The sequence below is a fragment of the Acomys minous genome (assembly GCF_964271855.1).
Source record: "Acomys minous genome assembly, chromosome: 2".
Taxonomy (NCBI): domain Eukaryota; kingdom Metazoa; phylum Chordata; class Mammalia; order Rodentia; family Muridae; genus Acomys; species Acomys minous.
This window is the reverse complement of record NC_140484.1, coordinates 52,055,373-52,068,273: the sequence shown is the minus strand read 5'-3', so window position 1 is coordinate 52,068,273 and position 12,901 is coordinate 52,055,373. Positions and strand designations below refer to the sequence as shown.

The following is a 12,901-nucleotide window of genomic DNA, read 5'->3' as shown; positions in this document are numbered from 1 at the left end:
TTCACTTCTGACTTTTACCCTCGGTTCGCAGATTGAAAACAAACGAAAAGACGTGAGGTATTTAGGACCAGAAAAACTTGACTTATTCAGCATTCTTCGTGGGATGGGCACTCCACAGCCCCAGTACCAGGATTATGTCATCACTAGTATCACATATAAAAGAAGAATCGCCTTAGGAAACTCTTCCAGTCCACAAGAACATATTAAGGGGTAGAACTCACAAAAGACTTGTCTAAAACAAGTCTAGACAAAGAATTGTCTAGAACCCCATCAGGGCATGCTTTAGGAGCAAAAACTCTCCCCACAAACACAGAAAGGTCAAGATAAGGACACAGTATTAGTTCCAGCTTCAAGAGACAGAGCTTGGCGCGCGTGTCACTTCCCACAGCCTCTCCTGATTATACCCCACCCTAGAGAAGCTCTGGGGCTCTGGCCCTCCTTAAAACAAGCCTGGTTCAGATTCAAATCATCTTTATTTCTACAGCAACATCTGAAAATAGAGAGTGACCGCCTCACCCAACAAATGGGGTAGCCCCTCCTACTGTGTGTGTGTGTGTGTGTGGAGGGACATCAGAAGCTGAGGCAAGGGTGGCGTGGCAGGATGGCTCAACCAGCAGGGCCGGGCGGTGCCCATGGCAGGGTCAGGCCATGCCTGGATGGGAGTTGGGGGGGGGGGTAGGGGTGTGGAAGGGAAGGACAGTGCATTAAATCCTGGAGGCAACAACAGGGCCCCCCCCTCCCCCCCCCCCCGGTGTGAGGGTCCGGGCATTTACAAGGTGGAGTGGAGCAAATCCCTCCACGACCAGGATGTCGAGGAGCTCCAGGGACCCCTTTTGGAGACTGGTCCATAACTTGGAGGTTGGGAGATACCACCGCTCTGAACAGGGTGATTTAAGGCCTGGGCGGTACCACTGGAGAAGGGAGAGGCAGGTGGTGCCAGGGAATACCGTGGACTGGGGGAGGAGGGCTGAGAGGAAGACGCGGCCAATAACTTATTTCTCTATATACAGAAGCAACGGCCAGGAGTTGGGGGTCAAAGGTGTTGAGGGATTGCAAGTACTTAGTGTTCTTGGCTTTGGGGGCTGGGTAGGCAGGCTACCACTCCCGCAGGCCCTGAACATAGAGAAGAGAGGCCCCCTGCTGGAAGAAATAAATAAGGAGCAGAGCTGGAGCCCGCAGGCCAGGCCTCCAGGGCCGAGGCTGAGATGACAAGGGAGGAAGTTACCCTGAGATTGAACAGAAAAGACAGGGGTCCTTGGGAGGGGCAGGCAGGACAAGCAGCAGGCCCATGCGCAGGGCTGGGGGAAGGGGTCGTGTCAGATGGAGACTCTGGCGACTGGCTGCCTCTTCAGCTTTAGCCTACGAGGGAGCTTCTTCGGGAGAGGTCCATGGAGCTGGAGCTCAAGGTGCGGCTGTCACCAAGACCGGTGCCTCCAGGCTGTGGGCAGAGGACGAGGAGCTTAGTTCTCTGGGAGTGCGTCTGGGAGTGAGGGGATGAGGGAGGGGGAGGGAGGCTGAAGAAGCGGAAAGGAGGGAGGGGCCAAACCACTTCCCCAGTACAAATAGAGTCAAGGACTGGCCAGAGTTAAAGTTTAGCTCACGTGAGTGCCTGAGAGCTTCAAGTTGGTACCGTCTCTCTCTGCCCCACCCCTTTCCCCGCCCTCCCCCTGCAGTTGTTTCCACCTCTCTCCTTCCAGCCCAAAGCAGGCCTGCAACCAGAGCTGACGCTTGACAAAGGTGCACGCAGGAAAGTTGGGTGGGTACATCCACAGACCAGGGCCCGGAACTGTGGGGTAGAGGCCCAGGTCTAGGGAGCCTAGTGCCAGACGCCTTCCACTCTTACCTGAACTGGCTCTTCCACACTTTTGTTAAGGAAGTTGAGAGAGCTGGCTCTCTTCATCCTGAGAGAAAAGGTGGGCCAGGATTAGTTCCTGGTCTGGGGATGGAGGGCATAATACAGCAGATTTGGTGCTAGTGTTTCCTGAGAGGGATGGAAGACACTTGGGAGCCAACAGCGTATGATCGGGGGTCAGAAGCTCACCTAGAATTAGGTGGCTCCTGTGGGCCACCGCCCTGCAGCTTCCTCACCAGCATCTCACTGCTGCGTCTCAGGGCATCCCTGAGTTTCCCAAAGGAGCCACTGCGCCGCAAAGAGCCACTGCCATCCTGTGGGAGAAAAATTGTCTCCAGCCCTACTTTCTCTGCAGTCTTTTTTCTTTTTAAAGATTTATTTATTTATTATTACAGATACGGTGCTCTGCCTACATGTACACCTGCAGGCCAGAAGAGGTCATCAGGTCACATTATAGATGGTTGTGAGCCACCATGTGGCTGCTGGGAGTTGAACTCAGGACGTCTGGAAGAGCAGACAGTGCTCTTAACCTCTGAGCCATCTCTCCAGCCCCTTTCTCTATAGTCTTACAACCTATCTCAGCCGTCACACTCACCCCACTCCATTCAGCTGCAGGCCCTGACTCCTCCATGTCAGACTCAGTCCGAGGCCCAGCACCACCTGCCACATCTTTGCTGCCTCGGCGGTCTCCTCGTCCACCACTACCATCTTTTAGCAGTTCGACCACCTTGGTCTGGCTGGCAGGATCCAGGCCCTGGAAGGAGGCAGGAAGCATCAGGCTCTGAGAGACGCACACATGGGGCCTCACAGGCCCCTACTCACCCTCCTCCACCACGGAGCCCTACCTGCTTGCGACTGCGGCTGGCACAATCTTCCAGCGTGTGTGCAGCTTCCAGTTTTCCCTGGCGCCGGTACAGGGCGCCCAAGCTTCTCAGAGTGGTGTTGACTGTGGGACTGTGGGCAGATGGCAGAGAAGTCTCAAATTCTTTATCTGGCACAAACCCATATGGGGCTCTGGGGGCCAAACAGGCCATCTAGAACCTGGCCTTTCCTGTTTGTCTGACCCCGTAGTAGACCCACTGGTCTTTCCCATCCTGAAAAGAACCACTCTGGAGCTAGAAATTTGGCCTGTCCTCGGAGTCCTCCTAAAACACTGTCACCAGGATTAGACATTGGGAGCCCCAAGAGTGAGCCAAGCTGTCCCAGTGCAGAAAAGTCTTGTTGGGTTAGGGCCTTGAGAGGTGAGCTAGCAGAAGAAGGCGTCTCGGGGTGAAAGGACAGTGTGAGGCCTGGGTCTCAATGACCTGGTACCCACTCTACCCTAACCCAGAACTCACCTGTCAACTTTGCAGGCTTTGTACCAGCTGCCATATTCCCCATAGGGGGCACTGTCCCGACGCTTATCCTGAGGGGAAGCCCAGTCAGTAGAGAGACGGGAGTAGCGCTCCGCTCCATACCCAGTGTTGCAAGCTGCCCACAGCACTGCTTACCTTGCTCTCCTCTCGCTCCTCTGCATGCATCCAGATGGGCTTGTTCTCTCCTGGGAGGAAATAGGTGAGTGTCACATGCCTGGCATATAGGTCTCTCCAATTGGACTGGACACAGGACTAATGTCTGGGGAAGGTGACAGGAGTATGTAGGAAGGAGCAGGGTTGAGCTTTGTTGAATAGGTGAGCAAGAAGCAAACCTAAAACATCACGACCCTTCTCTGGACCCAGATGGACAGACCACAGGTTTGTGTCACATGGCCACAGATGAGGGGAGTAGAAGTGATGTGGCAGGCCCTCACACACCTTCAACCAGAGGCTGCTGAAACCCTGAGTCGGGGCCAGGCTAAGGGATGGGGATCAGGGAGTGGCTGGCTATAGGGGCTAGAAGGCTGTTTCCAAGAAGGAAAGACACCTGGGCCAGCCCTCAAAGAGTCTGCTTTACACAGTGAGTTCAAGGACAGCCAGAGTTACACGGTCAGACTCTACGTCAAAAGACCTCAAAAAACTGAGGGGAGGGGAGAGGAAGGGAGGGGAGAGGGAAGGGAGGGGAGGGGAGGGGAGGGGAGGGGAGAGGAGGGGAGGGGAGAGGAAGGGAGGGGAGAGGGAAGGGAGGGGAGGGGAGGGGAGGGGAGGGGAGGGGAGAGGAAGGGAGGGGAGAGGAGGGGAGGGGAGAGGGAAGGGAGGGGAGGGGAGGGGAGGGGAGGGGAGGGGAGAGGAAGGGAGGGGAGAGGGAAGGGAGGGGAGGGGAGGGGAGGGGAGGACAGACTCAGCACGGGGCTTGTTCATTTGTCTGGGCAGGTCAATGAATCACGTGTGTGGCACCATGCACAGGTGAGGCTGGGTGCTCCTGGCTGAGCCGGCCTGTGCTGAATGAGCTGCAGGCACATGGCGCCCGTGGACTCACCGTTGACAGACCCAAACTCCTTCTCATGAGCACGGGTAAGGATCTCCTTGTACAGGGTCTCCGCATCCTGGTACTTGCCCTGTTTCAGGTAGCAGGAAGCCTGGAGGGGAAAGACAGTGGGTAAGCAGCGTGTAGCAAGTTTAGTATTCCTCTTCCCGTGGACACCAGCTCTCCCTCCCTGCCTCCTTTCTTCCCAGCCTCTGGCCCAGCCTCAGAGCACCAGGTTGTTCTTGGTCTTCGCCACATTGGGGTCATCAGGCCCGAGGCGTGTGGCATAGATCTCCAGGGCCCTCCGATAGTAGTACTCCACCTCCTCAGCTTTGCCCTGGTTCTGGCACAGCAAGGCCAGGTTGCTGAGCTGCTTGGCCACATCTGGGTGAAACTTGCCCAGGACCTGGGAAGAGTCAGTGGCTGGGGTGAGAGCTGTCCAGACTCTACTCTGTCTGGCCAGAATTTGTAGCCGTGCCTTGTCCCACCTTCTCCCGGATCTCCAGTGCTCGCTTGCACAGTGGCTCAGCCTCTTTGTACTTGCCCCGCTTGCCATACAGAACAGCCAGGTTGTTCAGGGTTGCAGCCACCTGGGTACAGGAAAATGGAGGTGCCTTCACTCAGGGCCCTAAAAAACAGGGGGTTCTGGGACTTGTGAGGGGTGGAGGGCAACACTGAACCTAATTCTTTTTTTTTTTTTTTTTTTTTGGTTTTTCGAGACAGAGTCTCTCTGTGTAGCCTTGCTGTCCTGGACTCACTTTGTAGACCAGGCTGGCCTCGAACTCACAGCGATCCGCCTGCCTCTGCCTCCCAAGTGCTGGGATTAAAGGCGTGCGCCACCACGCCCGGCTGAACCTAATTCTTACTCACAGCTGGGTGGTCCTTGCCCAGTGTCTTCTCCCGGATAGCCAGGGCATCATTGAGGAGGTGGGCAGCATCCTTGTACTTGTTCTGGTCCCTGGGAGCAGGCAGGACATTCAGGGATGTCCTCCAGCCTGAAGCCTGCCCCCAGGGGCCCGTAGTCCCCGTAGGCACTCCTCCTGAGGTCACTGATGAGTGGACATGACAGGAGTGCAACTCAGAGCATGGGAGGCCTGGGCGGCCCTTCCCTTGAGAACTCTGGGGACATTAGGCACTTTACAACTCACTAAGCACCCACCTCACACCCAGATCCCTGAGTCACACTCAGCTTTAAGTGATCTCCAGTGCCTTGGCTCATTGTCATTTTCTGCCACAGAAACCCTTTCACCAATCAATTTATCTTTCCACTCCACCTGTCTTCCCTTGTCCTTCCCCCTCCCTTTCCAGGGTCTCTTGTATCCCAGGCTAACCTTGAACTAGCTGTATAACCAATTCCCAATTGCCTTGCTTCTACCTCCTTAAATGCTTGGATTACAGTGTGCACCACCATAGCTGGCTTCCAACTCACTTTTCAAAACCTATACTCAAGCCTGGATGCCTAAAGAAGCTGTGCTGACTCCCAGTGACCTTAGTGTCTTCACATGTCACCTTTTCCTGTTCATAGCCAAGCTTTTCTTTTTTCTTTTTTTAGTTTTTTCAAGATAGGGTTTCTCTGTGTATCCCTGGCTGTCCTGGACTTGCTCTGTAGACCAGGCTGGCCTGGAACTCAAGAGATCGTCTTGCCTCTGCATCCTGAGTGCTAGCATTAAAGGTGTGCACCACCACTGCCTGGCCTAAACTTTTCTTAAAACTCTGACAGGTTTCTTTCCAGTTGGAGGCCAGCTCTACACAGGCAGGCGCGTCTTTCTGCCCTGCTCAGCTGTCCCTTGAGACATTCCTATGGAAGGATACAGGTGTGCCCACACAGCCAGAGGGCCCTTACCGATAAACCAGTGCCAGGATGTTCAGCATGGTGGCCACATCCGGGTGGTCATGGCCTGATGTCTTCTCCAAATCCTCCAGTGCCTGCTTGCAGAGGGGCACGGCCACCTCATAGCGGCCTTGTGAAGCATACTGAATTACCAGATTGTGGAGGGTACGGAGCCGTGCTGGAATTTCATAGCCACCATGCTGTGCAGCTACATCCCCTCCTCCAGGGCTGGGAGCTACAGGCCAAGAGTACAAATTTAGATATGCCTTCTCCTGAGCTAGGCTGGCATAATGCTGTAACTTTTGCCCATGTGTACCTGGGCAAGTCACCAATCTGCCTCAGCTTCTGAACTTACAGAGTAGGTTTAGTTATTGCACAAGGAGTGAGTCCCATCCCTTCATCTTATCTGAATCATGAGTGAGGCAATTGTGACCCAGCTTAGCAAAGTCTTGCATGAGTTTTCTGTGTGTAAGGAGGCCCAGAAAGAAACTACTTGTCAAGCCAGGTTCTCATCTTCCAGCTCTGCTACGCAAGCCCCCTGCTCCACACAGAGCTCAGGGATATGAGATGCAACAGGGAAGACTTGCTTCTCAAACCCTAATATGCTGGAACATTATGATTGGCAATGAGGCAAAAAATAACATGGATGCCACTAATACTCCATCTCTCATGACCTACGGGGCTTCACCCAGCTCCTTCCTTCAGCCTAGAGCTAACTGCCCTTCTGTACCTGGGCTCTGCTCATCTTCATTGGGAAACAGGTCATCCAGGGAGTCTTTGGGAACATCACCTTTCTCCTCCTGGAAAGGAGGACAGGAACAAGTGTCAGAGAACATGGCAGACTTATCAGTGGGCATGTGGGGACCGGATGCTGGCCAGCTGGGGCTCACATTTGGAGAAGCATCCTCATCCAGCTTTCGGATCTGGCTCATGAATAGCAGGTGCTGCTTCTCTTCCTCCAGCTGAGCCACTGCCTGTTCACTGCGCTGCAGCTTCTGCTGGGTCCCTGCCAGCTCCTCACGCAACCACTGGTTCTCTTGTACCAGGCGCCGCACCTGAGCCCGCAGCTTCTGCTTCTCTGACTCCACAGCCCCCAGATGGCTTGACAGTGCCAGGATCACCTGCGCAGCCAGCCAGACCAGGGTCAGAGTCCTGGCCATCACTTAGCGGGTAATTACAGCCTCAGCCACCTGAGGGACAATGAAAGGCTGGGCCCTGACTGGGTGACTGTCAGGCCCGAGTTCCACCCTTCCCAGGGCCACAGACTAGAGTCTAGAGCTCAAACCCAAGAGTAGGTCTGGAAATTTTGACTGCCAAGATCCTGGGGGGTCCAAACCCCCAGACTCCCCCTTTGTTGCTCTTCAGTTACACTCTACACCGCAGCCACGGCCAACACATCACTGCTGCCTGCCTAGGGCTAGTGCTTGCTCAAACAACCCCGAGAGACGGCTGAAGGCCACAGTAAGACCTCATCCTGGCTCCTGCTGAGGGTCCATACTCTCTGCTTGCCAAAGGGAAAGGAAACAGCATGTGTCCAAAGTCCCCAAAGGGTCTGAGGGATAACCACAGGGGCAAGTAAAGGACCCATGGTGTCAGCCCCTCCCGACTCCCAGGCCGTCTGTCTTGGGCCGTGGCCTAGGCTGGATACTCCTCTCTGTGCTTCACAGAGTCATTGCTGCTCCTGCTGCCTTGCCGCTCAAGACAGGGTCTCTCTGTGTAGCCTTGGCTGTCCTGGACTCACTTTGTAGACCAGGCCGGCCTCGAACTAACAGCGATCCGCCTGCCTCTGCCTCCCGAGTGCTGGGATTAAAGGCGTGTGCCACCATGCCCGGTTTCTGGCAACATTTTTTGTTTTTATTTATTTTGTTTAGTTTTTTTCTTTCAAGACAAGGTTTTCCCTTTGTAGCCCTGGCTGTCCTGGAACTCGGTTTGCAGACCAGGCTGGACTTGAATTCAAAGATCCATCTGCCTTTACCTCCTGAGTGCTGGGATTAAAGATATGTGCCACTATGCCTGGCTTTTCAAAAACATTTTAAGAGACAGGTGTTTTTATAACCTTTAGCTTTAAAAAAAAAAAAAAAGTCCAGAGGGCACATGCTTTTAATCCCAGCACTAGGAGGCAGAGGCAGGTGGATCTCTGTGAGTTTGAGGCCAGCCTGGTTTACAGAGTGAGTTCCACAGACAGCCAGAGCTATGTAGAGAGACCCTGTCTCAAAAAACAAAACAAAATAAACAAAGAAGTCCCTAACTAACCTAAAAGTGAGCATGATCACAACTTTTCTTTTCTTTTTCTTTTTTGTGTTTTGAGACAGGGTTTCTCAGTGTAACAGCCCTGGCTGTCCTGGAACTCACTTTATAGACCAGGTTGGCCTTGAGCTCACAGAGATTCTCCTGCCTCTGCCTCCTGGGTGCTGGGATTATAAGCGTGCACACCGTGCTTGGGTTGCATGATCGCCATTTTAAAGATAATGAAACCAAGATGATACAAGCTGCCCAGGATTTCTGGATCCAGGCAGTGGCTTAGCCAAGAACCAAGGAGAACAAAACCCGTCGCCACACAACAGTCCACTTTATGGGGACTGAAGCAGAACTGGTAAAGGACCCAGGTTCTGTTATCCCTCAAGTTGCCCAAAGTACAAACCTCGCAGAGTTGTGCTGCCCCTGCATCCCCAGGCCCTGAGGAGCCTCCTCCCAGAGTATCTAGAACTCGTGTCTCCACGGCTACCTCGCCACTTCAAACCTCCATCTCCTATGTGAAGCCCAGCAGTGGCGTCCTAGTCGCTTGTTCCAAACGTCCATCCCTGCTAAGGTTAACTCTCCACAGCTCAGCTTTTAGAACCTAAGTCAGACTGTGTCCTCTGCTTGTTGGAACCCTTCAGAGGCTTCCTGATTCCCTGGGTATATTCTGGCTCCTGCTTCCCCACAGGCCTCTCCTGTCCCTCTCTCTTGCTCCATGGGTTCTAATCTCACCATTCTCTCACTTCTAGCATATGACCGTTCCTTCCTGGAGGTCTTTGCGCATGCCTCTTCTGGAGGCCAGCCCATTTCTTCCTGCACGCCTTGAGTTAGTCATCTCAGACAAGTCTTGTCTGACCAACAGACACGACTCCTCACTACAAACTATCACAAGATCTCGTCTTCGGAGCACTGGTCACAATTTGTTTCAAGCAATTAGTTGAATGTGTGTGTTTCTCTTCTCCTATTGTAATAGGGGCAATCTTTTTTTTTTTTTTTTTTTTTTTGGACGGGGCAATAAGGTGAGACAGGGTCTCACCATGTGACCCAAACTGGCCTGGAACTTGGAATCCTCCTGCCCCCACCTCTCAAGTGCTGGGATTACAGACACCATGCCCAGTGAGGACAAAGGGCTTGTCTGCCTTGCTGAGCTCTGCGTTCTTGGCATTAACAGACGGCATGGCACACACTAAGCAAGCAAGAAGCTACAGAATTTAATGCATTCATGCAACTGAACTAATGGATTGTGGAGGGAGGCTACTGAAGCATTCTGTTTTCTTCTGCCATCCAGTCTGTTAGGCAGAATAAGGCCTCGGTGGTATAGCTCTGTGTGCAAGTAGACGTGCCCATGGGGGCCGGGCTGGCTTCTCCAAAGAATTCACTTAACATTACTGATTGTCAGACAGTGTTTCCTCGCTGAGAGCATTCCAACACTACCAGGACCCTTCCAGTAATCTTCCACTTTAGCCCCAACACTGACCTACCTGAGCCTCCCCAAGCCCCAGTTCAATGGCCTCCAGGGAGCGGCGAAGGAGGAGGCAGCGCTCCTGTGAGCCCGGTTCGGCCTCGCCTGCCTCATGAGAAGCCAGGGGAGCCAGTAAGGCACGGTGCTCCCCTCGTAGAGTCTCTAAACCCTGGATAACGGCCTTGGTGCCCAGCACTATCTCATCCTGGCTCAGCTTCTCCTCCCGCGGAAGCACCATCGTGGCCATGGTCCTGCTGTCTGTGGAGACAAGGGGCGGGCGGGCGGGCAGGCGGGGCTCCGGGCCTAGAGCCAAACCGCCAGTCCACCCCGTGTTAGGTAAACACCGGGAGGTCCCTTGACACCTAGGTCCCCAAGGGTGCCCAGATCCCCCAGCCCGCAGCCCTCGCCGTGCTAGCACTTGGCCTACAGGGGGCGCGCCAAGCCCGTCTAGCCTAGGGAGACGCAATGCGGTGTGGCTGAAGGCTGGACCCTGATTCCGCCCCAGACCACCGGCTCAGGCCTGCTTACAGAGGCCGGCCAGCCTTGGGGCTTTTTCGGAACTGTCCTCATCAGGACACCGAGCGCGAGGGCCACTGTAAGGGGATGGGGATCGTAGGCATTACGAAGCCAGAGACCGCAGTCCCTCCGGGAGACCAGGTCTCAGCCTCGGCGACAACCCGCTTCCCCAGGGCAAGCGGAACCGTAGAGCCCCGCCCCTCCCCCAGGGCCGGCCGAGCCCAGAGACCCTCCCTCCCCTCACCCCGCGTCACCCCCGCCGCCCCCGGGAGGCTGCAGCCTGGAGTTTCGGGAGCGGTTTCCACAGGCCGCGCCCACCGCGACCCCTCCCACAGGCTGGCCCCACGCCCGCAGACCCTCCCTAGAAAAGGCCCGACTCCCGACCCTAGCCCAGGACCGCGCCCCCTGCCCGCGGGCCGTCGGGTCCTCCCACAGGCCGCGCCCATGACAACTCCTCCTCCAGGCCGCCCTGCAGCCGCACCTCACTGCCCGGCCTGACCCGGTCTTCCGGACCAACCGGCCCGCGCCGACCTGAACCTTCTGCTAGGGCCCGGCTCCGGCTCCGGCGCCTGTCCCGCTTCACCCAGATCCGCGACCGTGAGCTTGTCTCGCAGCCTCCATCCCGCCGGCCTTCCCAGCAGTCCCCGCGCCGCCTTAAAGGTGAAGCCGCTACCTTGGCAGCGTCGGAGGGGGCGAAACACGTTCCGGACGGCCAGCTCGCTGCCTTAAAGGGGCCCCGCGGGCCTGGCCGGCTTCGGGGTGGGGCTAACCTAGACGGGACGCAGGAGGGGCGTGGCTGGGCTCGCCCCCTCGGACTAGAGCTTCCAGGTCCCTAGACTCCCGGGAGTCCAGTGACCCGATCAACATGGCTAAGGAGCAAGGAAAAGACCCGACCGCCTCCGAGACCAGAGCTAGGCAGTCCTCATTGATTGAGCGCGCACTATTTGTCAAGTTTTTTTTTTTTGGTTGATGTCTTAGTGCATTAAATTCATGCTCACAAAGGCTTGTTGAGGTGGGTGCTGCCATTACCCACATCTCGCAAGTCTGATTCCCCTCCCCAGTCTCTTCCCAGCTTCGGAGTTGTCTGTGTCTCTGTAGGGAATTCTCGGCATCTAGGGTTGCTTTGTGAGAGAACAGAAGGAGGCGTCTGGTTTAAAGCGAGAAAGAGGTGGAGAGGCGCGTGTGGAGATCGGTGGAGAGAAGACCCATGCCCCATCTGGGCGGAACTGCTGCCCAGATATTGAAGTCAGAGGAGTGTCTTTGGTCCGTGGTGGTGTCGTTGGAGGCCTTAGATTAGGTGTTACCAACTCAGAAGGAAAGACCTCTGTGCTGGCTAGTTTTACATCAACTTGTCACGATTAAAGTCACTGGGGAAGAGGGAACGTCAACAGAGAAAATGCCTCCGTAAGATCAGGATGCATTGTCGTGGGAGGGCCCAGTCTACTGAGGGTGGGGCCAGAGAGTGGGCTGAGCCAGTCCGGAGGAACTAGCCAGCACGCAGTACTCCCCCGTGGCCTCTGCATCAGCTCCTGCCTCCGGGTTCTGCCCTGTTTGAGTTCCTGTCCTGACTTCACGTGTGAACAGTGATGTGGGAGGGTAAGCCAAGCAAACTCTTTTGGTGAGTGTGTCTCTTCACAGCAGTAGTAACCCTAACAGAACAACCTCTCTGGTCCTCAGCCCACCAGATTCCGCAGTCCTCCAACCCTGCAGCACACCTACTTGACTCTGACAACATCAGCCTTTCTAACATTTTGTTGATTTTGTTGTTGGTTTGCCTTCTAGAATGTAGGCCATCACCTCTTGGTTGGGACCTGAAGTAGCTCAAGATAGAGAATATGGTAGCACTCAGGAGATGCTAGTCTACAAAACGGGGGCGGCGGGGGGGTGGGGTGGTGGTGGTGGTGGGGTGGGGCATTGCTGGAACTCAGTGGTTAAGAGCATTCCTGCCGGGCAGTGATGGCCCACGCCTTTAATCCCAGCACTCGGGAGGCAGAGGCAGGCGGATCGCTGTGAGTTCGAGGCCAGCCTGGTCTACAAAGGGAGTCCAGGACAGTCAAGGCTACACAGAGAAACCCTGTCTCAAAAAAAAAAAAAAAAAAAAGCATTTATTCCTCTTGCTGAAGACCTGAGTTCCACATGGGCACCCATATGGTGGCGCACAGCCATTGTTACCATTTCCAGGGCATCTCATACCAACTTCTGATTTTTGCAGGTGCCATGCACTCATGTGGTATATATACATACTTGCAGGTGATATATATATATGAGAGAGAGAGGGAGAGAGAGAGAGAGAGAAATCTGAAGAAAGAAAGAACCAGAGGAATACACTGACCTTTGCCCGGTCCTTCCAAACCTGCACTTGACACGTGATCTGGTTTTCTGTAACAAGGGCCAACACCACACTTGGCCAACTTCTTGGCGCACAAGTCTAGGACCTGATGGCCCATGAGCTGATGTCCGTCCTCAGGGACAAAAGCTGCACAGTGAGAACTTGCGTAGGCATCATGGGGACCTGGGCTCAGGGAGCAAGGTTCAGCATTTGGTGCCATCTTGAGAGATTGCCCTGTACTCTTAGCTTGAGTACATGTTGTGACGGAGCTCACTCTCTTCCCTTGAGATA

At 54.9% G+C, this 12,901-nt stretch overlaps 1 protein-coding gene across 5 annotated transcripts; it reads right to left on the bottom strand.

Annotated features, from left to right (window-relative positions):
* Window positions 1-454: 454 nt before the first annotated feature.
* On the bottom strand, window positions 455-11,043 carry KLC2 (kinesin light chain 2). Of its 5 annotated transcripts, none has more exons than XM_084800600.1 (16): window positions 10,768-11,043; window positions 9,785-10,068; window positions 6,956-7,186; window positions 6,796-6,865; window positions 6,078-6,300; window positions 5,105-5,192; window positions 4,723-4,824; window positions 4,467-4,640; window positions 4,247-4,346; window positions 3,343-3,392; window positions 3,190-3,257; window positions 2,698-2,806; window positions 2,448-2,606; window positions 2,042-2,166; window positions 1,844-1,901; window positions 455-1,438 (listed from the first exon to the last, which is right to left on the bottom strand). In XM_084800600.1, exons 2-16 carry the CDS (start codon window positions 10,010-10,012, stop codon window positions 1,355-1,357), a joined length of 1,869 nt encoding a protein of 622 aa, XP_084656726.1. In that variant the 5' UTR covers window positions 10,013-10,068; window positions 10,768-11,043; the 3' UTR covers window positions 455-1,354. The 5 variants fall into 5 exon arrangements, with proteins under 5 accessions (XP_084656726.1, XP_084656723.1, XP_084656725.1 ...); XM_084800597.1 differs by having other exon boundaries at window positions 10,813-10,941; XM_084800599.1 differs by having other exon boundaries at window positions 9,785-10,023; window positions 10,813-10,927.
* Window positions 11,044-12,901: the final 1,858 nt, after the last annotated feature.